The sequence below is a fragment of the Xiphophorus maculatus genome, chromosome 15 (genome assembly GCF_002775205.1).
Source record: "Xiphophorus maculatus strain JP 163 A chromosome 15, X_maculatus-5.0-male, whole genome shotgun sequence".
NCBI classification, from domain to species: domain Eukaryota; kingdom Metazoa; phylum Chordata; class Actinopteri; order Cyprinodontiformes; family Poeciliidae; genus Xiphophorus; species Xiphophorus maculatus.
The window spans coordinates 12,150,189-12,176,611 of NC_036457.1; the positions used below are offsets into that span (position 1 = coordinate 12,150,189).

The 26,423-nt window shown below is 37.0% G+C and overlaps 1 protein-coding gene across 1 annotated transcript; it reads right to left on the reverse strand.

Moving 5' to 3' along the window:
- Positions 1-10,779: 10,779 nt before the first annotated feature.
- Positions 10,780-22,107, reverse strand: LOC102223288 (transforming growth factor beta-3-like). The gene is made up of 7 exons (XM_005800207.2): positions 21,206-22,107; positions 14,644-14,804; positions 13,961-14,090; positions 13,746-13,853; positions 13,369-13,534; positions 13,131-13,284; positions 10,780-12,472 (listed from the first exon to the last, which is right to left on the reverse strand). The coding sequence occupies exons 1-7, from the start codon at positions 21,549-21,551 to the stop codon at positions 12,314-12,316; spliced, it is 1,224 nt and encodes a 407-aa protein (XP_005800264.1). The 5' UTR covers positions 21,552-22,107; the 3' UTR covers positions 10,780-12,313.
- Between the last annotated feature and the right edge of the window lie 4,316 nt (positions 22,108-26,423).

Here is a 26,423-nt window from a genome sequence, read left to right on the forward strand (position 1 = left end):
ATAGAGAAATATGTAATTTAGAAGACATTCTGGCCAGAACACAAGGCAAGGGGTAATTTAGCCCAAACTACAAGCTACCAGCAGCCAATAGTCTTCCCTTTAGTGCTTTGCAGATAGATAGATAGATAGATAGATAGATAGATAGATAGATAGATAGATAGATAGATAGATAGATAGATAGATAGATAGATAGATAGATAGATAGATAGATAGATAGATAGATAGATAGATAGATAGATAGATAGATAGATAGATAGATAGATAGATAGATAGATAGATAGATAGATAGATAGATAGATAGATAGATAGATAGATAGATAGATAGATAGATAGATAGATAGATAGATAGATAGATAGATAGATAGATATTATGCATCTTTATAATCTATAATTTACTAATCAAAGTTGGGTAATGTGTCTGGAAAGTCTTCTAGTCTTGGGATATCTTCATTCTGAAGATAGAGCTCATTCCTCGTAACATTGCTTTGAAATGGGAAAGACAAGAGAACTTAACAGTCAATTAAAATGCTACAAGAAAATAACAACTCACCCAAACTTGTCTTTATCTGCAGTCAAAACCTAAGTAAAAAAGTTTAGAACACCCGGAGCTTTGACAAATAAGGCGTGGTGAGAGCGAAGTTTATTTAAATGAGGAAAAATCACCCATCTAAGCCCCACGGGTCAGGAATTAAATGTTTTTTAATGTTAGATAATGCAACTGCCCAGGATTTATGTACTATACTGTAAGACTTTTACTCGGAATAAGTGTGGTGAGTTTTGCACATCATATGGTTGAAATACAAAACAATGTATATTCATAGATATTTATTTAAAAACAAGGTCTTAAAAAAATCTTATGTAACTTTGTAACCAACTTGAATTTTATTTATGTTTATTAGAAAATTGGATTGTTTGTGGAGCAGTGAACCACTGAATGGGCAACAACTTAAAAGACAACACTGTTTATTTGCATTGTGTAAGCCTAACAATGCTCAGCTTGGTTTGGCTCCGTTTACAGCCACAGCCAAGCTGTTGTTTCATTTGGAAATGAATATAAATAAAAGCTCAAATCAGTTTGGCGTCTTTAGACAAAGTGGTTGAGAGCAAAGACCAATCAGAACTTGACCTGTTTAGCATGTTTATGGACCCAAATAGACAAATAAATGGTCAAACACTCAGAGAATTGAAACCTGAGCAGCAAATGTTTATTCAGAGGCATTTTGATGTTAATTAAACATTTGGTTTGCCTCTTTCTGAGGCCATGTTCATAAGAACATGATTTTTCCAGAGGGAAACAATCCATTTATTGAAGTTCTAGAGAATATAGTTAATCTCACCATCACCACTGATGTCTTCATCATGAAGTCATCAAGAATTATAAACATGAAATGAAGCAAAGACTCTTCCTGGTTTACAAGAAAATTTACACTAGTTTTGCCTTAATGTTTTAATGTGTCATTTCTTTTTATGACCAAGTACTTAGTTAAGATTATGGACCTTTTCTAATTGTATCCAAAACCAGCACCAACTCCTAAAAATTAGACATTTCTTCATAAATGAATATGTAAATGAATGTTTGCATACAATTGCAGCCCTTAACCAGCAGCTAAATTATTCAGGGGTCAACATTTCAAACAGACTGCCACAAGTCTATCCCTCAATTCAGATTTGGATAAACGTTGAATCACAGAAAAAGACAAAAATTGAGTGTAGGCTCAAAAAGCATAACAGACCACAAAAGACAGGCAATTTGGCAACATTGAGCCATTGTGTCTCCAGTGATGCCAACTCATCATTACGCATTTGGACCAAAATTGAGTTCCCTGGAACAAACAAACCGTACAGTCTCACTGAATATAACAATTGTTATTTATTTTTAGACCAATTTCTTCAAAATGAAGAAATTGAAAAGTCGTTGATACTTGACTTTCAGTTTTACTGCACAAAACGTCAGATAACACGACTCTGTTTAGGAGTTGAAACATTGTCAATGCGGTGAAAAGACCCACCTCGCTTCAGGACACGGGCTCTTAAATCGAAAGCGATCCTTTAAAAGGATGAAGGCCAGGTTCATAATATATTTCACACACGTTTTGAGTACAAACCTCCTGGAGAGATTTAGGGCCCGTTGTGCTGTACATTACATTACACACCCCCACACTCATGCATCGTGAGAGACGCAGAGAAGTCAGTCGCCTGTGGAGCTCCGCCAGCTTAAAAAGTCATGAGATCTCGGGCAGATTAATGAGGAGGTACAAACCAAACATGTTTCTCATTGACTTTGCGGACGAACAGCAGGTTTTTGCTTCTGCTAGTTACTTGGCAACACAGCGTCTGAAATATTTTGTTACTAATAGAAGAGTAATTGCAGAGCTATTAGAGATGTACATTTTTTTTTCTTTCCATCTTTGTTGAGTAATTTTGGCCTTATGTATTGAAAATTAATGGATAAAAGTCCCATAGTGCAGTTTCCTGTATCTATGAGTAACTGATGATGATGTCGAATTTTTAACAGCTCAACAGTTAAGTTATTGTTCAACTGAAATACTTTATTTAACTTGGCAAGGCATTTTTCTAAGCTATTATTAAAGACACATAAGGTGATAAACTGCACTGGAAGCAGGGTGTGAAAAGCCAGAATAGTTCTTGTATCTGTTTAAAATCAGACTGAGTGAGTCCTGTGTGTTCGGGAGGTGTTAGCCTCTGTTGTTCAGTTATAGCAAACAATGTCATATGTACCAACTGGAAAATGTACTAGATTTAAACATATGATGCTTTGACTATCAAGGTAAAGATGCTGAATACAGATGCACGCCACACTTTTCAAATTTTGAAAACCGTTCCTTTCACAGATCTATCAATTAAAATCCCAACACAATACTGCACACTGGAGTTTGTGCTAGTAACGTGACAAAATGTGTTTTGTCATGTTTAGTTGCTAAGAACACTTTGGCAAGGCGCTGTGTATCCATGCTAAAATAATGAGGTACGAGGGAATAGATAAAGCTCTGAGGACAACCAGAAGGTCACAGTTCAATGTGACAAACATTTGTTTTTTAGCTTTGCTGCCTAAAAATCTGAACCTTGAAAAAAAAAAAACAAAAAAAAAAACTTTTTTTTCTCTCTCACTTTGGCATCAAACTTTACAGGCTATTTTAGATGACCACAATTCTAATGCCAGCATAGCTTGACATGTTTTTTTTTTTTAGCATCTCTATTTACTTCCTGTAAAGCCAGAAGTTTACATACACAAGCATAACCACTCCTTTAAAAAGTTTTGGAATTTCAACTTAAAAAAAGAAAATCTGTCAATGATGCTGCTGAAATAGCTTTGTGAGGTTCAGTCACAACATTTGAGCTAAATGGCAGCACATCTCAAATACACTGATTCACCACTTTAATTGAGAAGCGGCTGCATCGAGTTGTGAAACTGTTTTTCCGCTGAAGCGACTGGCACACTTCACCAAACAAATAGCATTTTGAGGAAAAGAACACAGTGTTGCAAATGAATCAACATCTTAAGAAATTAGCTTGGAAGTTAAAATTCAGTCAAAATGTTTGAGCACTTATCATTAAGTCATAATGTTAGTGGAAAGCCTATTTAATTAGCAATAAATTCAGCAGGAAAGTTACTTTTGTTCTAGGGTCACACAGGAGGATGATAAGCATACAAGTTTTAACAACTCAAGTTTATTTTTCTTTCCCCACAAAAAAAAAATAATAATCCAGGTAACACTAATTACCTTAATAAAATTAAGGTATAAAACTTAAATTGTCCACCCTTATAAAAAATATAAGAGTAGCTTTAAAGCTCATTTCAACAAAGAAATTACTTATTACATATTCCATTAAGTCCTTCAATATAACAGTTCAGTGAGTCAGTTCAGTCAATGTGCACATAAGCTGTCAGTTTTAAAAATGTTCATGAACAAATAGTTTGTGGAATGAAAAAAAAATTAAGATTTGGGGGCCCCCTTTTTGTTCAATAAGCTTATCTGTTGTCCACGCAAAACATCCAGCTCCAGCAGCACCAGAACCTCCGTCTTTCCAGGCTTCAGTCCGAGTCACAAAGATGGCGGCGGAACCCTCCTGCTTCTGGAACCACTGGCTCGTTCAGGTATCGGTCGTCCCAAAAAAACAAAACAACCTGCATGCAGAGCGTTAACCGATCAGGCAGGTATACGGAAATCATAGAGATGTTTCAATTACTTCTCAGTGAAAACCAAATTAGCGTTTAAAATAAACCAAAAACGCTCAGTAATAAAGAAATGACTTAATAAACATCACTTCATCATAAACGGTCTCATTTCACAGAGCTATGCTGCTTACAGAGCGACACTTTATACTCCGGTTGGGGTTTTTTCCAGTTCGAAAAAACTGAGCAACGTTAGCTCCAGCTAGGTAGCCATTCTGCGTAAGTAAGCAGCTGAAAATAAAACAACAGACTCACCGGAGAAACCCCAGAACAGAATGTACATTATCCAGTTCAAAATAAATAGATTTCTCTCGTATCACAGCAACACTTATGAGTAGTAACTTCTCTACTTCTGCTGAAATGTGCTTAGTCCACAAAGTCTGCCATTTCTTTTTCTTCTCCCCTCTCTTTACTCTTCTTCTCGTACAGACACAGGAGAAATGTGGGTCTAGTGCCCTCTACAGGACATTCTAAGAACTAACAAAACAAACACATTAAACATACAGACAGATCAGCATAGTTTATGGGGGTTACATTAGTCATGTAGAAGATTTGGAGGCACGACTCCAAAGATTTGTGTGAACAAAGCAGACTACAAATTTGCCTGAGTTGCACCAGTTCTGACACAGATTTCTGACAAACCAGAAACCAGAGAAGGAAAGTAATGACAATTGAGCCGAGTCATACGGTTTAAAAAGCATTTCCACCATAGAAAATGTGTCCAAGAATGTTAATAAACAATTCTGATTCTCATTTTCATATCACTTAGCAAATAGAAATAACTTTGGTAAATAACTGACAAAAATGATACATGGTTTCAGTAAAAAAAAAAAAAACAAGAAGAAAAGAAAAACTGTAGAATTGTTGCATGATGAATGAAAATTATAAATTGTTTAAATTCAGTTTTCTAAAGTTGATTTTTGTCTGAATTAAAACATGTAATATGATCCTGGAAGTAGAAGGAGAGTAGCATATTTGAGCTTATCAGACAGCAGGAGACTGCAGAGTTATTCGCATGGATGGGATTCAGCATCTCTGGAAGTTTTCTCACTGATCTCCATCTTTTATCGCTGGGATCTTAAAGCATGCCACTGCATGAAGAATTACATGGGTAGGAAATCTTAACAGAAAGTTTCAGTCTTACAATTTGAATTGGGTGTGCATGAACCTTTCTCTTTTTTACATATTTAAACTAACACTCCCTTAAGTGTAATTTATACTTCTTTCTTTTAGTGTTGTGTTTTGGCTTTAGAGGTTGAGCAGATTATAATCTAAGAGCATCTGCTTCACTTTCTCACAGGGTCCACTTTCCCTCCTCTCGTTCCGGCACACACCGTCCTTTTATTTTCTCTCCCACACACACACACACACACACACACACACACACACACACACACACACACACACACACACACACACACCCACATACCCCTACGCCATTGAGCTATAATGTAATGCTTTGGTTTGAACCAGACCTCCCATTCATTTGTTTAGCTCTGAAGGTCTATGAAGTTGATATGTGTTTACATATTTGTTCACCCTTTCACTCTTTTCCAGTAACTACGGGTGCTGGTCGGCCTCGCGTGTATGCTAGTGTGTGTGTCTTCTTCCCATTGCTGAATTACACAACTCTTTCCAACCCAGGGCCTGAGAACTGCTCTGATGTGACCTGATGATTTTACTGCAGCTACAGCCTTTTAGACGACTCGCTCCCCGTTTCTTGTTCTATCGCTTTCCATCTCTCTCTCATTCTCTTTCTCACAGTCACAGGCATGTATATACACATACACATGCATATCTTATATATATATATATATATATATATATATATATATATATATATATGTATATATATATATATATATATATATATATATATATATATATATATATATATATATATATATATATATATATATATATATATATATATATATATATATATATATGAACTGTTTCCCCCTGTTTCTCCTTCTCTCACTTCCATCTCTCTTTTTTCTTCCCTCCACATCTGTTAATCTGCTCAGGGAATAGCAGAAGACAGAGTTTTCCAAACCTCTGTGCATTTACGTGTCATGCAATTCATCACTGGTTGAGTCCTAAGTTCTGAGAAAGTCATACTTTGACTGAGAAATGGGGCCTGAACTTAAATCAGATTATGGGTTGCGCAACAGTAGTTGGAAGTTGGTTTATTGGAGGTTTGGGGTAAAGGTGGTCGGATTAGATTTATACATCTCTGTTTAAAAAAGAAGCCAAAAGAAGACAGAACAGACCTCCAGGGGTGTTTTTGGATCCACTTCATCTGTAAAACCTGTTGAATATTTGACGGAAGCTAACATTTACAATAACAGCCTCCCATTGCACAGCTTATAAACTCATCACTTGTGTAATTGAAGATATTGCCACTGAATGCTTGACTGAATAACGTTGTTCGTTTGTTCATGACTCAGAAGACGTCTTCGGGTGAACAAAGAGGCAAGATGGTTGACTTATACCTGTTAGAGAGACAAATAACAACAACACTAAAATAAGAACATTACGTAACGATAATGTGGCAACTGAGTTGAAAGTCATAAAAGGCTTTGATTTAAACCCAGAACCTTCTTGCTGTACAACAGCTGAGCAAACAGCTGCTCCACTGTGTGGCCGTGACCAACTTAAACAGTGTTTTGATGCATTTATTTTCTTTTTATCGTTGATAAATACTAAAGATGGCAATTTACGACGTGCTTAAACCAACAAGGTGGTTCCCAATCATTTATTAGCTAAACAGTTGCCACAAATAGTCAACTGCAGTATATTGACTTGCTGAGTTTGTGGATATGGTCTTTCTTGAACTGTTTTGTCTCGATTTCTAAAAGGTACAAAATGGCTTCAATTATTTCATACTCAAAAATCTAAGGTTGAGTTTTTACTAAATCCTTCCATTTGACTACCACATGGATCAATTTTACTAAGAATAAAGTATTGCTGCTTTTACAGCTACAATGAACGGCAGACATGAGTCAAAAAAACAACAAAAAAACAGGAGAATTAATAATTACAAACCTTTTAAAAATTACAGGAAAGTCTGTGTGAATGCAAATACCCATTTAAAACTTTCACACAATGCTGCCAGCAATGACATGACATGCTGGCAGCCTGCTGGTCATCTAAAAGTCAATCATGCATGGGGCCCAGCTCCTCTGTACCACAAATATGTGTATTGTTAGTACATGGCTCTCTGCAAAGCTGTTAAAGCCCCAGCTCCTGTTTAGACCTGAGGTTGCCCTCTGGTCTTTGTGTTCCCATCATGGTCCATCTCTGATTGATTCTGACAGGGAACAATAATGGACACGCAGCGAGAGGGAATTCTCTCTGGCTATTTGTCAGTCCATATTAGCTCAACCCATTAGCCCCAAGTCTCTGTTAGTGGCTGCAGACTTTCAGTGAGGACAGCATAAAATGTAATACTGGTAAATCTTAAAAAGTTTATATCTGTACTTTTTTTTTATTCCCATATAAAGGGTCTACACAATACTGTTAAAATGCCAAGTTCTTGTGATTTAAAAACCATTTAAAATAAAATAAAATAAATTTTGCCTTCAGTGTGACCTATAACCTGTGCAACTCAACTGAAAAACAAACTGAAATTCTTAGGTGGAAAATGAAAATAAAAATAAAAATCAAAAACCAGAAAGATCTGGCTGTTTAAGTGTGCACACCCTCTTCTAACTGGGGATGTGGCTGTGTTCAAAATTAACCACATTAAATTTCCTGTTAAAAAGAGTCTGTTCACGCCCACCAGCATTTAAAGTGCCCCTAATAAACCTCCAAATAAGCTTCAGCTGTTTTATTGCGTGCTTCCTGAAATTTCCTCATAGGTTTCACAGATTGGAATTAATTTTCTACAGATATCAGTCAGCACAAAGGTCCACAAGATTTTCCATGGAAAGTATGCCATGGAATCTATAAAAACAGTAATAATCCAGTGGAGAACATAGCAAAATTACTGAGCACTGGGTGTCCCTTCCAGATTGATGAAAGGACAAGAAGAAAATTGCTCAAGAAGGCTAAGAATTTAATCAAGTCTGTCTATATTTTGAAAAAAAAAGAAAAAAACTAATTAGAATTTTTCCAAATGAATGTGGTGAAATATCTTATTCTCTGATTAAGCCAAACTTGACTTACAGTCATAATTCCTAAAGGTATGCTTGTTGCAAAAAACGACACTGATTGGAAAGAGAGCAATGCACGACAGTAACTGTCAGGTGTTGAGACTCTTTTTCTTGAAGTCGAAACAAAAACTTAGTCAAGGTAAAGAAAATCACGAACAGTTCAAGATACCAGTCAATGTTGACACAAACCTGCAAGCTTCAGAGAAATTTGCCAATTTAACAGTAGTGTGTTGACTTTTTATATCACTTCTTAGTGAGTGTTTGGTCAAAACGTCTTAATTCCAATTTCGTTTTTTCATACCATATGAAAATGTTTAGCGAGGCAAAATAATTCAAAGTTATTTATAAAACATGTTTAGGACATCAATTTTCATACTTATCAGGTTTTAGATGCATTGCAAGTACTTTTTTAAAAATCAAGCGTATTTAACAAACAAAATCTAAATCATATAGTTTAGGACTTTGTGCATCAGAAACAAATTGCAAATTGACTTGCAAGACCCAAATTGATTAAAATATAATATTAATATTAATTTTGAAGTGCAGGTTTCTGTGTGATTTATACAACTATTATAGAGAAAAATAAGAAAATAATGACATGTCTGCGTGTTAATATGCCCTGGAAATAAGAGTAATAGTGTGTCACCTGGGAAAGCTGTTAGGCATAAATCTCTGAAAAGGGCTCTTGAATTTATTACTCCAGCATGACGCAGAAAAAAACTGAGCATGTGTTCGCAGGAAACAGGTGAGGGTGGTGAGATTCAAGCAAAATTCATGTTTTTCTTAATTTTGAGAAAATGGCATTTTAAATGGCATTTCAATGTGGCAGACTGAACCAGCGGATAAATTCATCTTTTCCTCATCTGGAGTTAAGTGTTTTCACAGGTTTGCTGCAGAAAAGGCAAAGCGCTTAGTGAACAGTTTAATGTTGCAGCTTTAAAAGGGCTTGCATGGTTTAGCATGTTGTATTTTTAATAACAGACTTCATCAAACAGTATTAAGGTTGAAAAACATAATAAAGGACAGATGGTGCTGATGGGGACAAGGATTCAGACACGTTCACCTGACTGAGAGGAAAATGAACTTTATGTATTGCTGCAATCAGATTAAGATTTTTTTCCTTTCTGTGCCATATTCTTCCACTAAGGCTTCACTCTGCTCTAAAACAAACAGAAACGGCAATGTTTTCATAACAGTCCTCATTGTCCCGAGACTGGTGTGAAATGTGACAGGTGAGGTTTTTTTTTTAATAGATCAGCAGAAAAGAAAAAAGCAAACTGAAAGCAGCAAGGTTTCAAATCACACACTAGCTCAGCAATCGTCCAGCTGCAGAAATAAAAATAGAAATTAGCTTTTGTAACCATTTGAATGGCACATGTTGATGTGAACTGTGCTTCTTTTGTTTGTGAACGGAAATCTAGGTAAAGGACATACAGTTGGAAAGGTTATTGAACTTAAACTGTTAAACCATTGTTGAATCCTAAATTTCACCTTCCTGTAAAGTGAGAAAAGTAAACAATGTTTCAAAAAATTATAACTGTTCAACAATTGCTTAGACCATCTACAAAGTAACCAGAAAAACGTTTGGAAATTAAAATGTGTTTTCTTGTCAGTGAATGCACCATACCTAAACATTAACAGGTCGCAATAATAATGACACAAGTAAAAGCTAATTTCAGTTATATTGAGGTCTTCCAAAATGATGTTTTATCTACCTTACCTTTGTATGTATAGCACTTTGTGCAAACTGTCTGTTCTGTTTTAAACGTGCTTTATAAATAAACTGGAGTTTGGACATCGGTTTAGAACAAAGCATCTGGATATTCCTAAAAAAAAGTTTTTTTTCTACACGCATCTATTGTAGGCTGCAATCTTTTGAGAATTTAGAGTTAAAGTCAACATTCTACTATCCCTATAGGAAATACTTACAATAAATACATCTACCAATGTTAACTGTGGTAATTACTAACATAAGATGCTAAAAAATGCAATTTCTCTAAATATTTTGTGCTTGATTTAAAGTAACAGTAACACCGTTTAACAGATGAGCTGTGGAGCAGTTACTGCTCTCTGTCACACACAGTGTGTCATCTCTGTTCCTATTGTGAATAATTAATGATCGCAAAACAAACTCTTCTGTGGAGCTACAATAAACTGATGAATGACTACAATAAAAATATTTTCCTCTCAATTATTAAGATTGACACAGTATTTTTCCCCACTACAAAGTAAATTAAAAATAAATTTCTTATAATTTACTGCACATTTAGGTTTTCAAGTAGACAAAAAAATTTAGGAATCAATAATTTCAGCTTGACAGATGATGCATCTTTTGATAGACACCTCCTTTACAAATGGGAAGGGTCAACAGTATTAGTAGAGTTTCGGAAATACAGGGACAGACAGCTCTTTTTTTATTTTACTGTAAACATTTTATTGTAGGAACAGAAAAATTTTAAATTCTTTCAGAGATCTTTTAAAGTCTGTCAGTCCTAGTTTTAAGATCTCAGAAATTGGTCCCAAAAACTCTCTAGACATGTGTTCATGTCTAGAGATGACATGAACACATGTCATCTCTAGACATGTGTTCATGCTTCTGAATTATCTTTATTAAGTATTGTAGTTGGATGTTGTGGTTTGTAGAAATGCTTTCAACCCTGGTTTTGCTTCTGTTGTTTCATTTTGTTTCTGATTTCCTGTTTCGAAAGCTGAACACGACATCTGCCTCATATGAATGCCGATAACATTGTCAATCATCCCGGAGAAAAAGTTAAACTGAGGACAAATTTTTGTGGCCTCTGTTTTTATTTTTACACCTCGCACTTTCTGAGCTGCATACTTACACTTTCTTGTGTTGCCGCAACGAAAGTGCCAGGATTTAACTCTGTGAACTCCCACCTTTAAACAACATCAGCCAGACACACACTGGGGCACAAACATCAGGTTAAGCTAGTCTAATACATACAGATACAAAAGTTGGACATTATTTCTAAATTACAATGTAACAGTATTCTAGGTATAGTACAGAATAAAATGGCTTTCATTGTGGATAATGACGACACGCGTCAGTTCCCTTCTGTTAGTGAAACAATCACTATATGACAAGTTACATAACAGACAAAATCTGCTATTAATGTAAAAGAAATCTCATAAAAGCTCGTTGCATAACACTTGCTCTCTTCCAGTAAATTCTTTGATGTTCGAGGAGAAAAAAATAATAATAATTTGAACCTGTTAGGAATGAAAACATCCAGTGAATGGCAGCGCACCCGTGGCTAGTTTCCAACACAATCCTTCCCTGCAATTCAGGTCCCCTTTTCTTCTTTCCTGTCCATCCGTTCTAATAGATGCACAGAAAATAAAAGGGCCACCGCTGCTGGCTGGCCAAAAGAGAAAACCTTGGCTCAATTTCTTTGTTCATTGCCTTTCCATTGCAAATGCAACAGGCATTCTCACTCAGCTCTCCTTTCTCCAGACCACAGCTATGGCTTTGGATACAGCAGTGAGTCTGTCCTTTCTCCTTTTGTGTTTGAAGATAATGCCCACTGTCTACAGAGAAGGGAACTTAAGGAAAGTTTAAACAAAATTCCCAGCCAGAAAGAAATCCGACCACTCAGGGGAGCAGATTTAAAATTTAGGACAGAAATATAAAGCTGCACTGCTGACAATGTAGAGATTGTAACTCTGCGGACTATCTGACTTTTGAAGTTGAAAGTAGACCATAAAATACATTTTATTCATCTGGGGTTAAATTCGGGTCAGGTTTTAAAAATAACTTGCCTTTTGGAAGAGTCTCTGTAACAGCAAAATTAACAAGGAACAAGAAGAAAAATAGTTTTTGTTCAGAACAGAGAAAAGCCACGGGATCAGTTTAAGTATTCATCACAGCTCAGAGTCTACGAGGTTTTCTTCTTCAGTACCTAATGAAATCCCTTCCCCTCAATCAGTCTTTCGTGTCCTCTCAGCTACATTTGCAAGACTTGACAATCATGTTGGAGAGCTGCTCCACCTTAGGGGTCCGTCCAGAGTAGTAGAGTATAGTGAGGGGCTCCAGGTCCTGAGGAACGCAACAGGGGGCGGCGGAGGCCTCTGGATTCAGAGTGTTGTACAGGCTCAGCAGCTGTTGGGAAGCAAAGCCTGGATGTAAAAACTCTCATTCACACACGTTTTTAATGTCTTCTGTTTAGTCTGTTATGCTTGTGTATAATTGAAAAAATCTGGGAACGATTTGGGTTAATTCACAGCAGAGAAACACTTGGACAATGTGACAGGAATGTCTGCAACTACTGCAATAACCAAAATATTTGCATATTCATTCTTATACTATAATACTTAATAATTGCATAATTTTCTTGTGCATTTCTGCCCTAGAACAAAATGATGTATCACAGCACATCTAATTTTAGCGTATCATGTACCTTTGTCAATTCAATTACCAGACCATAGAAGGATATATTTTAAAATATTTCCATACCCTTGTGTTCCTTTTCCACACTTATCCATACACGGAAAATAGAAAAAATATGCACTAGTATTGGTCTGAAAAGCTATTTTCTTCCCGGACAGCGTGTGGAGCCCTCCAAATGCTATAATAGTGGCTGAAACTAAATATGTAGTCTTATTGGACAAAGTTTCTCTCAAAATCTTGCACACATTTTACTCTTTGACAACTAAATGATCAACATATGTAAATGGGAGAGTTAAACTAGAACAGGTTCTTGATGAGGTTGACCACATTGGTTTGGAGTTAATAATTTTGGCTACATAGGCCTTCTCACCGAGCTATGTGTTGTGTCTGAGCTCCTCAGGTAAGGGCAGGGCCCGGAGCAGTAGTTGGCATCGTAGCCGCTGGGCTCATGGATCCACTTCCAGTCCAGATCACGGCGGAAATCTATGTGGAGCCGGCGAACGCAGCAGCTCTCCTCTGTGTTTCTGCGGAGCACAAGAACATCTAGTGCAGTTGCGTAAAGTTTAATCTCACAAGCAATTCACTCCTGTCGCTGAACGAAAGCTTACGAGAAGCAGTAGTTTGTGTCCAGCGCTCTTTTGCGTCGGCGAGAGGAGTGGGTGTCCATGCGGTGGGGTGGGATCATCATGAGGATGAGGTGAGGAGGGTGTTGCTGCTTACTTTTTTTCAGGTTGTCCAGATCCAAGCGACTCTGCTCCTCATCTCCATCAACACCTAAACCACATGACAGGATCCAGCTTCTCTATCACCAGCTATTAACCATCACAGCATCTTCTGTCATGATTTTCGTCAATCGTTGCATCCGATTTGAAAAGTGTCTGAATGTTTTTTCTGCTATTCTTTCACACGACGGAGATACAGGAAGTTTTGACCAAACATTCACTAAATCACTTAAACGAGTTGCAGCTTAACTGAGGAAACCCACCTCTAAACTTCACCTCCAGAACTTCCTTTTCATTGTCGATGATGTCACCGTTTGAATTGAAGGTATGGCAGGGACAATGCACACTTATTTCCAAACCTAGATTAGATCCTAATGCCAAACAATCATGAAAGGGAGAGCAGTAAAAAGATTTTAATATCAGTAGAAGTGATTAATGATGTCTTATTTTAAAATCTTTCAGATAATGTTAACCCCACCTTTGTTTATCAGCCACTCTCGTACAGTTTCTGTCACATCGAAGGTGACCCACTCAGGAGAGCCTCTGGTCTGCACATTTTTAGCGGCAATGAAACGCTGCTTCCTAATGTGCTCGTTTAGTCTCATAATCTGCAATACAGTGGTACAGTTATAATTTTAAATTTGCTTGCTCAGAGGTTGTCAACAAATGCATGCCACAATTTGCAATGTATTTTCAATCAACTGCAATTTTGCACTATTTTGCGTTTGTCTTTTGTATCAAATCCAAAATTCATCACATAAAGTAAAGGATGTGGTTGTAATGTGACAAAATAGGTAAAAGTTTAGGTTGTTGGTATAGTGTTGCAAGGCTCTGTAAAGAGTTGAGGTTTTATTATTGAATCCAGCTTTGGTCATGGGACGGGGAGATTTATATCATTTCAAATTCCCCTGAGTATCTAGTGAAAATGCAGCAGAAGGTTGTTAATTTCGGCCTCTCTGTTATGGAGCAGAACTTAGGGATGTTATTCCAGCTGGAGAAAGAAATATCTCAGAGCTTAAGGGATTTTAATAAATGTTCATGACAGACTGAAAATGTGGAACTTTTTGTAAAATAAAAAGCAGATATATAAAGAAAGATCTATGACTTAAGATTCTGCGTTTGATATTGGTAGAAGGACAAAGAAACGCTACCTTTACGCACCTGGTAGAGTTCAATCCTCTGCTCACTCCTCATGGCTTTGGGGTTTGGCACCCTCAGGGCTCGAAACTCTGCTCTGAACAGGTTGGTTGAGTTCCTTTCCATTTCAGAGACATTGAAGCGGAAAACTTTAGAAGTCAGGCTTTTAGGGCAGGGGAGATTATCTGGTGAGGAAAAACAGATAAAACATGGCTTTTAGGCAAAAGAAAACATGCTGAAACTCAGTGAGGTATTCATAGAAAACTATATGATTTTTCACAATAATAGTTTCTAACTGAATAGTGAGGGGGTAGGGGGAGGTGTGACTTAATGTAAAAAATATCAAGATAGGGGCTACAGAAAGTAATTATTAACTTCAAACATTGCAAATACAAGCAAAAGTCATAAAGTAATTCTAAAAAACCCAACAATTCTAGTTTCTTAACATTTCAATATTTAATTTTCCCCAAAACAATGCAGCATCATTGAACTATTAGCCTCAGCGATAGACATTTGAGTGATTTCTGCTGACGAGACGCTGCTATGATTTTAGAGAACCACCAGGGTGAGCTAATGAAAAAGTCAGCAGAGGATCACAACTCTGGATAATGTGGTGAGATTGTGCCGGTAGCAATGTTTATAGATTCTTTCCTCTGTGTGCTGTCCATTTGACAAAATTGGGCTGTACTTCCAAATGATCAATAAATGTATCACTGGGATTTTGTCAAAAGGAATTATTCCTAATGAGTATTTTTATTAAACCGAATAAAAGCAGTCACACTAAAATATTTCACATGAAATGAAGCTACTGCAGTGAAAACTATTTGGCTTTTCTTCACATCTTTATCGGAAAGGGAATAAATGTGATCAAAGCTGTCCTTTTATATAGAGTCCTATATGAACATATGACTAAAACTCAGTCCTCACATTGCAACATACAAAAGGCTGGCAGTTTTTTTTTTTTCCAGCACACAGTGAATGGGGTTGGCTGCTGCCTCTGATATCAAAATTCCTCACTGGTTCTCCAACAGATTCTGTCTATATTTGGAGAAAGTGATAAGATTGATAGTAAAATGCCAAGATTTTTAACTGTCATATGACTTCATCTCAATGGTATCTGTGTATCAAAGGCCTTGCTATACTCAGTTCGGTTGATAAGCTGTTGGAGCTGAAGCTTTTGTTATCGCGATGACTTCCCTAATGCCAGGCACTGACATATACCAGATCTATCGTGCACATGAACCCCCAAGATGGAAATCTTTCCTGTCATTTGCTGACCAGCTTGTGCAGTGATGAAATGTGCTCTTTTGTACCAACTTCAGTTTCCATGTTTTTTTTTTGGGGGGGGAGGGGGGGTATGTTATAATTAGGGGGGGGGGGGGGGGGGGGGAGTTCAGTGGACCAGATTTGAATTTGTTTCTATTTAGTTTAAGGGAACTGCTTCAATATTATTTGAATATCTTGATGTCTTGAAAAGAATTTGATTAGTCATTCAAATGACAAAGATGATGTAAGCTAGGACAGGTACATCTGAAAGCTTGGTGTTGTAACTGACATCATCTGCATGCATGTAATGGGAAAAGTCTTTAAAAAACAAACTATTTTCTATGCATCTGTAAATAGGGTTTTCTAAAATATTGTTTCCCCATCAGAATCTTTTATTGATTGTCTAGTGAATCTTTTATTCACTAGACAGGACATGTGCAAGGGGGGGGAATACAGCAAGGGCCCGGGGGTTGGGAATGGAACCCAGTATGACTGCATCGAGGACTATAGCCTGTAAATGAGGCACACGATCTGTGTAAAGACACAAAATCACAACAGTTTGACTTCAAAACAAAGATATGTTCATACCTATAAACAAAAACTGAAAGAGTGGCAGTAAATAATGCTATAGCATGCATTAGTTAAACAACAAATGCACATACTTTTTTAAACAAAGCCTGATTTCACCAACGTGATAAGTTAATTAATTATTCGTCCGGTATTTATTTAGATTGCTCATTATGCATCTTATCACCCTATTCCAGAAATCTGAAAATATATCAAAAAGCGCAAATTTAGGCTGACAGCAAAATAGCACCCTGAGCGATTGAGCCCTTACTTGTGGGGCCCCGCAGCTCCACATTACCCATGCTGCGTTTCTATAGCACTACATTTTTACCGCTTTCTCATTCGCATCCATGATATAGACAACCACACAAACTTTCCCGATTTGTGAAAACTGAAAAAACAGAACAGAAGACATCACATGATAGCTTGAGCCTCACACCATGTGGTCACAGTGTGTTTGACAGCAAACAAGGCCTGATTTCCATATCCGTAACAGCAAATACAGAGAGAGTTCACCCAACATAAGGAATTGCTAACTCCCCATGACCTTAAAATTATTTTAAAAACTTATTCAAGTTTTAAAAATACTTGAACAGGTATTTTTAAAACTTGTTCAAGTTTTAAAACACAATACTTGTTGTGGAAAACAACAGGTATTTGTTTTCCACATGGTTCTTGTGCAACATGCCTTCTAAGGTTTCTAATGCCATTCTGGCCATCTACCCTGTGGCCTACATCAAAAACGACACTTATTGGCTCCTTATTGTTCAAATGAACAATTTCTTAGTAAATTAAAACACGGACATTTTACATCTATCTGGAACTTGGAAAGCTTTCAATTTGTAATCCATAAACGTATTGTTTCTCTTTGACGTGATCTGACGCAGACAGTTATTTCTGTAGGACAAGAGAACAAACAAGTAAAGCAGGTGTGTGTCGACCTCTTCAAGTCAGGAAACGGCTACAAGAAATTAGCTACTCCTCCAGCCAGAGAGTTGATTAAAAAGTTCAAAAGAATTGGAGCTGTGACAAACAAGGCTGCAGGAGCATCCAAGTTCATATTGCTCCCATGCAGGAGAATGAAAACATAGAAAATAAAATTTAAAATACCAAAGAGAGGCAAACTAATGAATTTAACGAATGGCATCTGTACCAGAAGTGGCAACTACACCTTGTTACTATCTGGTACAGTGTATAGAAAGAAGCCTATGCATAAGTGACAGAAGAGAAGTTCACATATGAATACTGATGAAACTTAAAATAAATCTTCTTTTTGTCTCTTTTTTTCCAGCTGTTCACAGGCAACTGCAATAAAATAAACTCTACTTCTCACTTGTTAACATTAATATAAATTTACCTGGAGCTAATCTAAGGTTCTGAGAGCAGGGCTCCACTGTTTGGTGTTTTTGGTCCAAATCACTTTTGAAAGATTCGAACCAGAACATTGCAGAGGGGAAATTAAACTTCAGGAAACCTGTTGATTTCAAAAGCACAGTGATGCAATAAGTTTGGCTTTGCTCTGGACCGTGAGGCTCTCTTCAGCATTTATTATCCTATTCTACTCTCTCAGTCTTACCACAGACACGTGTCCCTCTCTCCACAAGTTTTCCATTTCCATGCCGTTTATTCTATAAAGAAAAAAATGCTGGTAACTATATAAGTTTGGCATAAAATATGTGGAGTAAGAAGAATATGAGCCTAAACAGCCTTTTCTGATTATTTTAACAAATTGGTCCCATCCAAAGTAAAGCTCATTATAAACAGAGCACCCAAAACCATACTTAGTGGTAAATTGGCAACAAATTGGAGGCATAATGGAGGAATTCATGTTGAAGGTTCTGTTTCACTCTCAGTTTAGCATAGCTAAACCTTAACAGTGAGGTGATCTCACCCTCACAGACCACCTGTGTGTGTGTAATTATCAGGCCAAGACACAGCGGGCTCGTTCGGAGCACCACCTCAACACCATCGCGCCTGTGAATATGAGGACTTCGCCGAGAGCGGGATCCCTCTCTCAAAGCTAACGAGGAGGGTCCCTTCTATCTTCCAACCCTTCCTGTCCACCTCTGTTAACTTTCCCTTCCCCTGAAGGCATCCCCATCCGCCGAGGCAGATGTCCCTCTCATTTGGCCCTGACTGGAAAGGAAATGGTAACATCTGGGAGGTGGAACATGATCCACAGAGGGGGGAAAAACAAGAGGGAAAAGAGAGTAAAGGAGGGGATTGACCTTCCTGGTTCAGAGTTAAAACAGGTGGGACAGCACAGGAGTAAAACACATTTCCTCTCCTTTCCAAGCTCCCACTTCAGTTTTTAAATATAATGTCCAGTGGTGCATTTTTCCCACCAATAAATGAGTGCTGACAGAAAAAAAAACACAGCTGAGTGTGGATTTCTACTTCAAGATTTGGATTTCTACTTCAAGATTTCTAAAAAAAAAATTTTTTTTAAAGAACGCTGAAGGAAAAATGTGCCAATTCTGCTTGATGACATCAAAAGAGGCACAAGAACAAAGCTGATCAGCTGGCATCAGTAAACATTATGGCAACAGAGGGACTTTAACATACATTTTGACATTTGATTTCCATTTAAAAACAAGTATTTCTATTAAAAAACCCCATCAAAATACAAAAGAAAAACAAGATAAATACAAGTTTACAAGCTGATAAGTTTCTTTATGCCATATTTTTGCATACAGAAGTAATCAGGTATCACAGCTTGATGTGGGTAGATTTCCTTTTCAATTATCACCACTTTACAACTAAATTGCAAAACAAGTTGAAAAACTCAATGACTGTAATTGAGATGAATCTACAGAAAATTTGGAAAGCAGCTTTAAGATCTTCATTATGTAGGAAAATGTTTCTTTGCTGTGTGAAAGTATGAAGTCTGAAGTGTGCTCGCAGAAAATTGTTCATTTCTATTTGCTCATCTTAAATTTCTGATTAGTTTGGCTTTGTGTTAATTATGAAGGTACTGTAAAACTTTAGGATTAAAAAAGTTTCCAATGAACTAGATCTTAAATAATATATTTTACAAATTTTATACAAAATAAAAATAGATCAAATAAAATATTAAATAAGGTATCTCTCTATATGTCATCCAAAATACCATCATCATCATCATAATATCAATGTGTGCAATATTTACTTCACAAAAGAACAGTTTGGAGTGCAATAACTGTTGACCAATAGAAGTATTTTGAACTTCCAATTTATTTGCCAATGTTGTATTCAACCGGTTCAACAGGAGATGATCTCACCAGAGGCAGATAACCGAACCAAAAACGTAAAATGTAAAAGCAGAAAACAGCTTATATTGCTACTGATATATTTACAATATTTACCGATGTTTCCTCCATCACAATAATTTCTAAAATTTTCCAGCCTGACTTCGAAAGACGATCTATTTCATTAATGTAATTCAAAGAATGAACCTCATTTATCTTGTAGATTTATTATTGTATTTCTTTTCAAGATGTGATTATGGCTAAATACTAATGGAAACTCAAAATTAATTTTCTCCAAAAAAATAAGAATGTCAAACAAAACCCTTAAAAAATGAGTTTTTATTACATTTTTACCTTATTAATCTCACCCTATTTTAAAAAATGTCTGCGTACTAGACAGTAGATGCACGCAATGCTCCTTCCTTCAACATCAGTTACTGCATCCATGCAGCATCGATGGAGGCGACCATTCTGTGGCTCTGCTAATATCACTTTGATAGTCAACTCATCTGCATTTCTGTAGTATCTCATCTTTCTCTTAGCAATACCCCTTAAAGAATCTATGTTAGACCATTTGTGTTTACTGGCTGCTCAGTCTCATCTAACCAGTTTTTGGTTCTCTGGGCAGAGTGTCAACTCCTGCTAGAATATGAAATCATCTTCACACAGTTTATCAGCAGAGGGAATAATGTAGCACTCTAAAAGTTTGTGGCTGCTCTGACTTTGTACTCGTTAAAACTCAGTAAACCAACATCAGCAGATGACAAAGCTGTGGAAACGTCATGCTGAGCTCTGATCCAAGCAACTTCTATTTTGTGCCTCTTTGTGCTCTCTCCAGACTATGGGCCCTGTAAATTCCATTCAAATGCAAAATTGACTTCATACTACTGAACAATAATTCAGTTCTTTTTCTTTTTGTCCTAGATACAAGACTGAGGTTGTTGTCTCTGGATCAGGAGCGGCTTAACACAACTAATGCAGGACATTTAGCCGAAGTCCTGCACATGTCTGTGTTGGTGGATTTTAGAAGACTGAGTCCAGGAAACTATCAAATTTACTTTACTTTATCTTTTATCTTTATTGCACTTGCACACGTTTTCCTTCCACTCAACCTTTTTTGCTTGGCTAATACATTCTGTGAACAGCCTGCTTCTTCAGCAATGTCCTTTTGAACACTTGTAAAGTCAGCGCTATTACCCAGGATTATATAGGCCACAGCATCATTTATCTACAAGATTTCCGATGCCCTTATCAAATTTTAAGAACCTGAATGCAGAGTTTTCGTTAGTTGTGATCTTTAGTTATCAGCAGAAATAAACGCTTTAAATATATCACTAAGTGTGGCCTGTCTTCATATCTAGTTCATTTTTAAAAGCAATAAGCTACCTTTTAAATGCCGTACGATTTTATTTATACAACGTAGTACAATCGGCATATTTGTGAATGAAGTACAAATTGACCTTCATGTGGTGCGTAATTACGCACTATGGAGACAATGAGAAAGTTTTGAAAAGGGAAGAACTTACTGTTGTCTGGCGTTCCGTACACCATGTTGATTTTGTATATCTCTTTGGCGATGTACTCCGTCTCTGTGTTGTCCTGGCTGCAGCTCTGCTTCCGATCCCTGCCCAGCTGCTCCAGAAGCTCCTTCGTGCTGTTATATAACGCCTGGATCTGATAGGGTACCTTGCTCGGTCCCAGGGAGTGCGGAGGGCTCGACAGCCGAAGTTTGCTGAGGATCTGACCCCGGATCGCCTCGACCCGCTTCCTCTTCACATGGTCGATGTCCACGGTGGCACAAGTGGACAGGGGCGAGCTCAGAGTCGCGCAGTTGAGGAGGAGAACGAACAGTAGAGCTTTGCCCAGATGCATCTTTCTGTCCGCATTTGTTTCGCTCTGGGAGCTGAAATGTGACGGCTCACAGAGAGAACTGCCTCTACCTTTTAAATCAGCTTCTTTCCTTTTCCAGCTTAAAAACTAGCTTGTGGACTAACTCCTCTTTGTGCAAATCCGAATTTAAGTTCGCCCATTATTTATTCATCCGATTCAAATTTCTATTAAGACTTTCTTTCTGGTATTCTTCTGTTCAGTCCATCAGTCCTCCTGGTCCTCCTAGAGCGGTTTGTCTCGCGTCGTTTATTTCGGAGCATCAAGTTTTATTCTCCGTGCAGGCTGACCGCAGACTGTCACGTTAACGAGGTATATGCGACTTCGAGCTGCTGATATGGCTTCATATGAGCTTTATAGGCTGCCGCTGCTTTCTGACGTTTGATGGAGGAGGGACCGCAGACACCCGGGAGCGCACAAATCACAACAGGGGCCCACTGCCATACTCACTGAGCCTGAAATACTAAATAATTTTGTTTAAAAAAAAATAGAGAGAGAGAGCGAGAAACATAAATTGCTCTTTTGTTCCCCGGTGCTGTAAAACAGACTCATTTGGAAGGAATGCTTGCTTGAAGTTTAAGCTTAACATGGCGCAGACTGCAACCCAGATCTGGTCTTGGGAATCACTTTGGTGCGCCTTATGTGACGATATGATGATGCTACATGATAATGGAGGATTGTGACAATATATATTCTAATTGTCTTCTTGAAATATTGTGTGGGTTAATCTCCCTGGTAGTGCGCCCTCTACTGAACAAAAATATACCCACGTTTGATTACTTCATTCAGCTTGGCAAAAGTAAAAGAGGAAAGGAAACCATTTTCTTTAAAGATATTGAATTGTTAATTTGAGGCAAATATTTTTTAACATAGCCACATACCTCACATTCTTCTTTTCTTTTCTTTGGTCTTGACAAGATTTTACATTTGATGTTGATGTAGAAAATATTTAATTTTTTACTAAATTTATATATTTCAGAACATTTCTGTGTATATTAGGTATTAAATGTACTGCAATTTTTATTCAGTAGCTCTCCAAGGTTTCAAAACAATAACCCAGACAGGTTGGTTAAATATGGAAATGTGTTCACTGTACTCAGACAGGTCAGAAAGTAAGTCAATTGACTGGCCAAGGTACACCTGTTAAAATAGGCTGTAAGTGTATATTGACTATTTACATAAAGCAGTAAGGTTAATTTCTAAGCAAAATATATTTTCCAGCATGTTTCAGTTGAATTTGCTGTTTTTTAGTATATACATCACAAATTAAATAAAGACATTCATATGAAATGATAACATCTAAAAATACCTAAAGAATCCCACTTGCAGTTTGACCACAGTTGTCCTATATAACTTATATGTTATATATAACTTTTATATTACATAGGATGAGTTGTGGAACTCTTAAAGAACCATCTTGATTCATTCTTCTTGATTAAAAATGGTCCTTTGTCTCTTGTTGTATATCTTCCTGTAGGTAGAAGATAACAATAAGATTCAAAGCCGAATGTTTCTGAGAAAAGTACAAAACATTACCTGAAATATGCAGAGTAGTGGGATTAAGATATTCCAGTTGTCTTTTCAGTTAAGCTTTTTAGCCTATTTCCATTGGTAAATAAGTCATGAAGTTCACAAAATCTCACAAAGACAGCTTGCTGCATTCCTAGTCTACTTCTTCTGCAATTCTATGGTGCCAAGCAGTACTAAACAAAATCGAGTTGTTTGATGGAAATCTCGTATTACGACATCATGCCAACACATTCGGATTTTCACTCAATAGAATCAATGATTCCTTGCTGCACGGATTTTTCCCATGCCCTCTGCAGCCACCTTCCACACAAATGTCTTTTTTTTTTTCTGTCCTAATGTTTGACGGTTTATTTGCAGCCGTCTGAGTTATTTTATCTTTTTCCTCCTTCATCAGCTTTATCTCTCTTCTTAAGGCATATCCACATTTTTCAAAACTATTTAAGGTCAGACTGTCGCAGGCTCTGGAGGCCCCGTACCCAGACATGGGATCTAACATTTTACTATGTTGCTTTTGCCTGGCAGTTTGCATACCAGGAATGATTTCATACGATGTTCAATCTTTATATGGCAAACATTTGGTTTGAATTTTTCTGGTACATAGGTGCGTGGTATACAAAGCTCTGCGTTTTATTTGGCTGGTTTTCCAAAGATATTAATGTGTGTTTACACCGTTTTTAGAACAATTATATATTTTCTCAACTTGAGTTGATAAGAAATAAGAAAATTCACATTTCTACATACAACCAGTGCTTTGAACCAGTTCCACATTATAACCACAAACCTTAACTTATACTACTGGGATTTTAAGTGACCAACACAAAGTTGTAGGAATATAATACATGGTTTTAATAAGTTTTTTTTTAACAAAAAAAATCTGAAAAGTGTGGCTTGTATTTGTGTTTAGCCCTCTTTACTTTAGACTTAATAGAAGCAGGAGTACGGCAGTTGTATGAAGATCTCTGAAGTTTAAAGCAGAGTTGGACTAGAAAGAAATATCTCAGGTTATTTAATTTTCACAGCGCAATAGTCAATCTATCATCCCAAAACAGTTAAAAATATATCAATGTATAACAATCTGCCTAAACTGATAGGCTGGTCAAGAAGAGATTTGACCAAAGAAGCAGCCAAGATGCCCATTGTGGAGGAGGCAAGATGAAGGCCAAAAATACTATGACAAGTTTGAATTATGCCTCAAAACATGTAGACAACACAGCTAACATGTGAATCAAGGTACTCTGACCAGATTAAACCAATATTAAATAGAATATGTGGGTTACGTGTGGAGGAAAGAGCACAACATTCCCACAGTGAAAGACGGGCATAATAGCCTCATGCTGGGTTTTGTGTTTTTATTCTGCTGGGAAAGAGAAGAAAAATTTATGGGGCTAAAGATGGAGCTAAGTAAAAGGTAATCCTGGAAGAAAACCTTTTAGGGGCAGGAAAAGACTTACAACAAAAACCTTAATCATACAGTCAGAGCCTGGTTTAAATCGAAGTCTACGTTGGGTTTAGTCAAAGCCCAAACCCAAATAATCCAAATGAGAATCTGTGCCAAGACTTGAAAACCGCTGTTCACAGATGTTCCTGATCCCATTTGACTGAGCTTGAGATGTTTTTTTTTATTATTATTTATTTATTTATTTATTTTAGAAGAATGGGCACAAATACACTCTTGGAAAGTTAGTGTAGAAATAGGTGGCAAAAGATTTGTTGTAAAATGTGGTTCTGGGAAGAATCAATTGAAGGAAAAAAATACAAATTCTGATCCCCACTTTTTAGAATTTTTTTTTTTAAATGAACGGTGTATTGTTTCCTTTCTATTTTAACAGCTTTGCTCTACTTTCTATAGCCCATCATATTAACCTCTGATAAAACCGAATTAATTTTGTGGTTTTAGAGAGACGAAACATGAAAGAGTTGATCAAGGCTCTTTAAGTCTCACAGCCTGATTCCCCTTTATCTTTTCGAAAATGTGCAATATAGTCATATCTTGATCTATAATTTGTTTCGTATTTTGAGTCACTGCAAACAAACTTGGGAGAGAAGTTCATCGAGCTGCTGTAATTATAGAGTGACAGAACTCCCTTGTGGCACTCGAGCAGGTAAACACACGTGGCAGCTTTTAGTCAGTAATAAAACTCATACATATCATTTAGCTTGGACACATTTGTCGCAGTTGTCCATGGTTTCTCACTTTACCACTTTAAGTTCTGGCTGAGATGTCTTCATTCATATCCAAAACCTAAAATGGACTGAAATGAGTGTTTGTACAATCCAGAAAAAGAAGAGGGAAGGAGATGTCTTCATGGCCATTGTGAAGCTATTTTAGGAGCAGCACCAAGGCCTCTGGTTTCTGTCAGCCACTCTCCCACAGCCGTCCATGCACACTGTGATGCCCTGAATATTTGGAAAAGTTTCAAATCACTTTTATTCTGGCCATTTGGAACATTCTGTTTTAATTGTTTCCTTCCTAAACTTGCAATATGTTATATTATATATTGAGATTATTGTTCCAGAGGATGCTTTTGTTTGTGTTTTTTAAGGCAAATCTGTAATATTTAAATATGTGATTTAATTGAAATTAATATATAAGGACAAATTTGATGTGAGTAGTATGAGTTTAGGATTATGGCAAAGACAAAGAAAAAGCTTTTTAGAGAAGAAGAAAAAATATTCTATCAAGTAGGTATGGATGAAGGTTAATAGATGTGCAACAGGGTTGAGTGATTAAAGATATAGAAATTTGTCAACAAGTGAGGAGAGCATATTGTGATGATGCAAGGGGGACTTCGAGAAGCTGTTAAATAATGAATCTGGAAATGCAGACCATCATTAAGGCAGAAATGATATGTAGATGGGAAGAAGTGATACACTGCTGCAGATTTAGAGATGTGTAGAAGAGAAGGTAATGAACTTTTCATTTGAAAGCATTAATGAGGTTTAATTATGAAGAGAAGTGATGATCAGGGAGCAGTAGTTTGGATTACACCCACACCATGTATTATGGTGAAGATCCAATATGTATAGCCTTTTGCATGTCGCCCTACGAGTTCAGGTTTTCCATCTGACTAGAACATCTTTTCCCACATGTTTTCTGTGTCCCTTACATGGCTTCTGCTGAACTGCAGACCTGCTACAGCTCATGAAAGTAGGATGAAGGTTGGTGTAACACAGAAGGATGTAAACGCTAGAGGAAGATGGCAGAGTTGTTCATGTATGGTAAACCCCTAAAAAGGAGCAGGTGAATTAAGATTTGTAACATTATATGACACCGGCAAAGGCTTTCTGGGTCGCTTGACCTGAAAGCTTTCTGTGTTTTTTGGCAGT

What these genes read in the sequence shown, in the direction of transcription:
- LOC102223288 (XM_005800207.2), bottom strand. Translation starts at nt 21,551, where the DNA reads ATGCATCTGGGCAAAGCTCTACTGTTCGTTCTCCTCCTCAACTGCGCG. An exon ending in GTACGGAACGCCAGACAACA is followed by an intron (nt 14,805 to 21,205) that starts GTAAGTTCTTCC and finishes TTTCCTCACCAG; the next exon opens with ATAATCTCCCCTGCCCTAAA. An exon ending in AGAGGATTGAACTCTACCAG is followed by an intron (nt 14,091 to 14,643) that starts GTGCGTAAAGGT and finishes ACTGTATTGCAG; the next exon opens with ATTATGAGACTAAACGAGCA.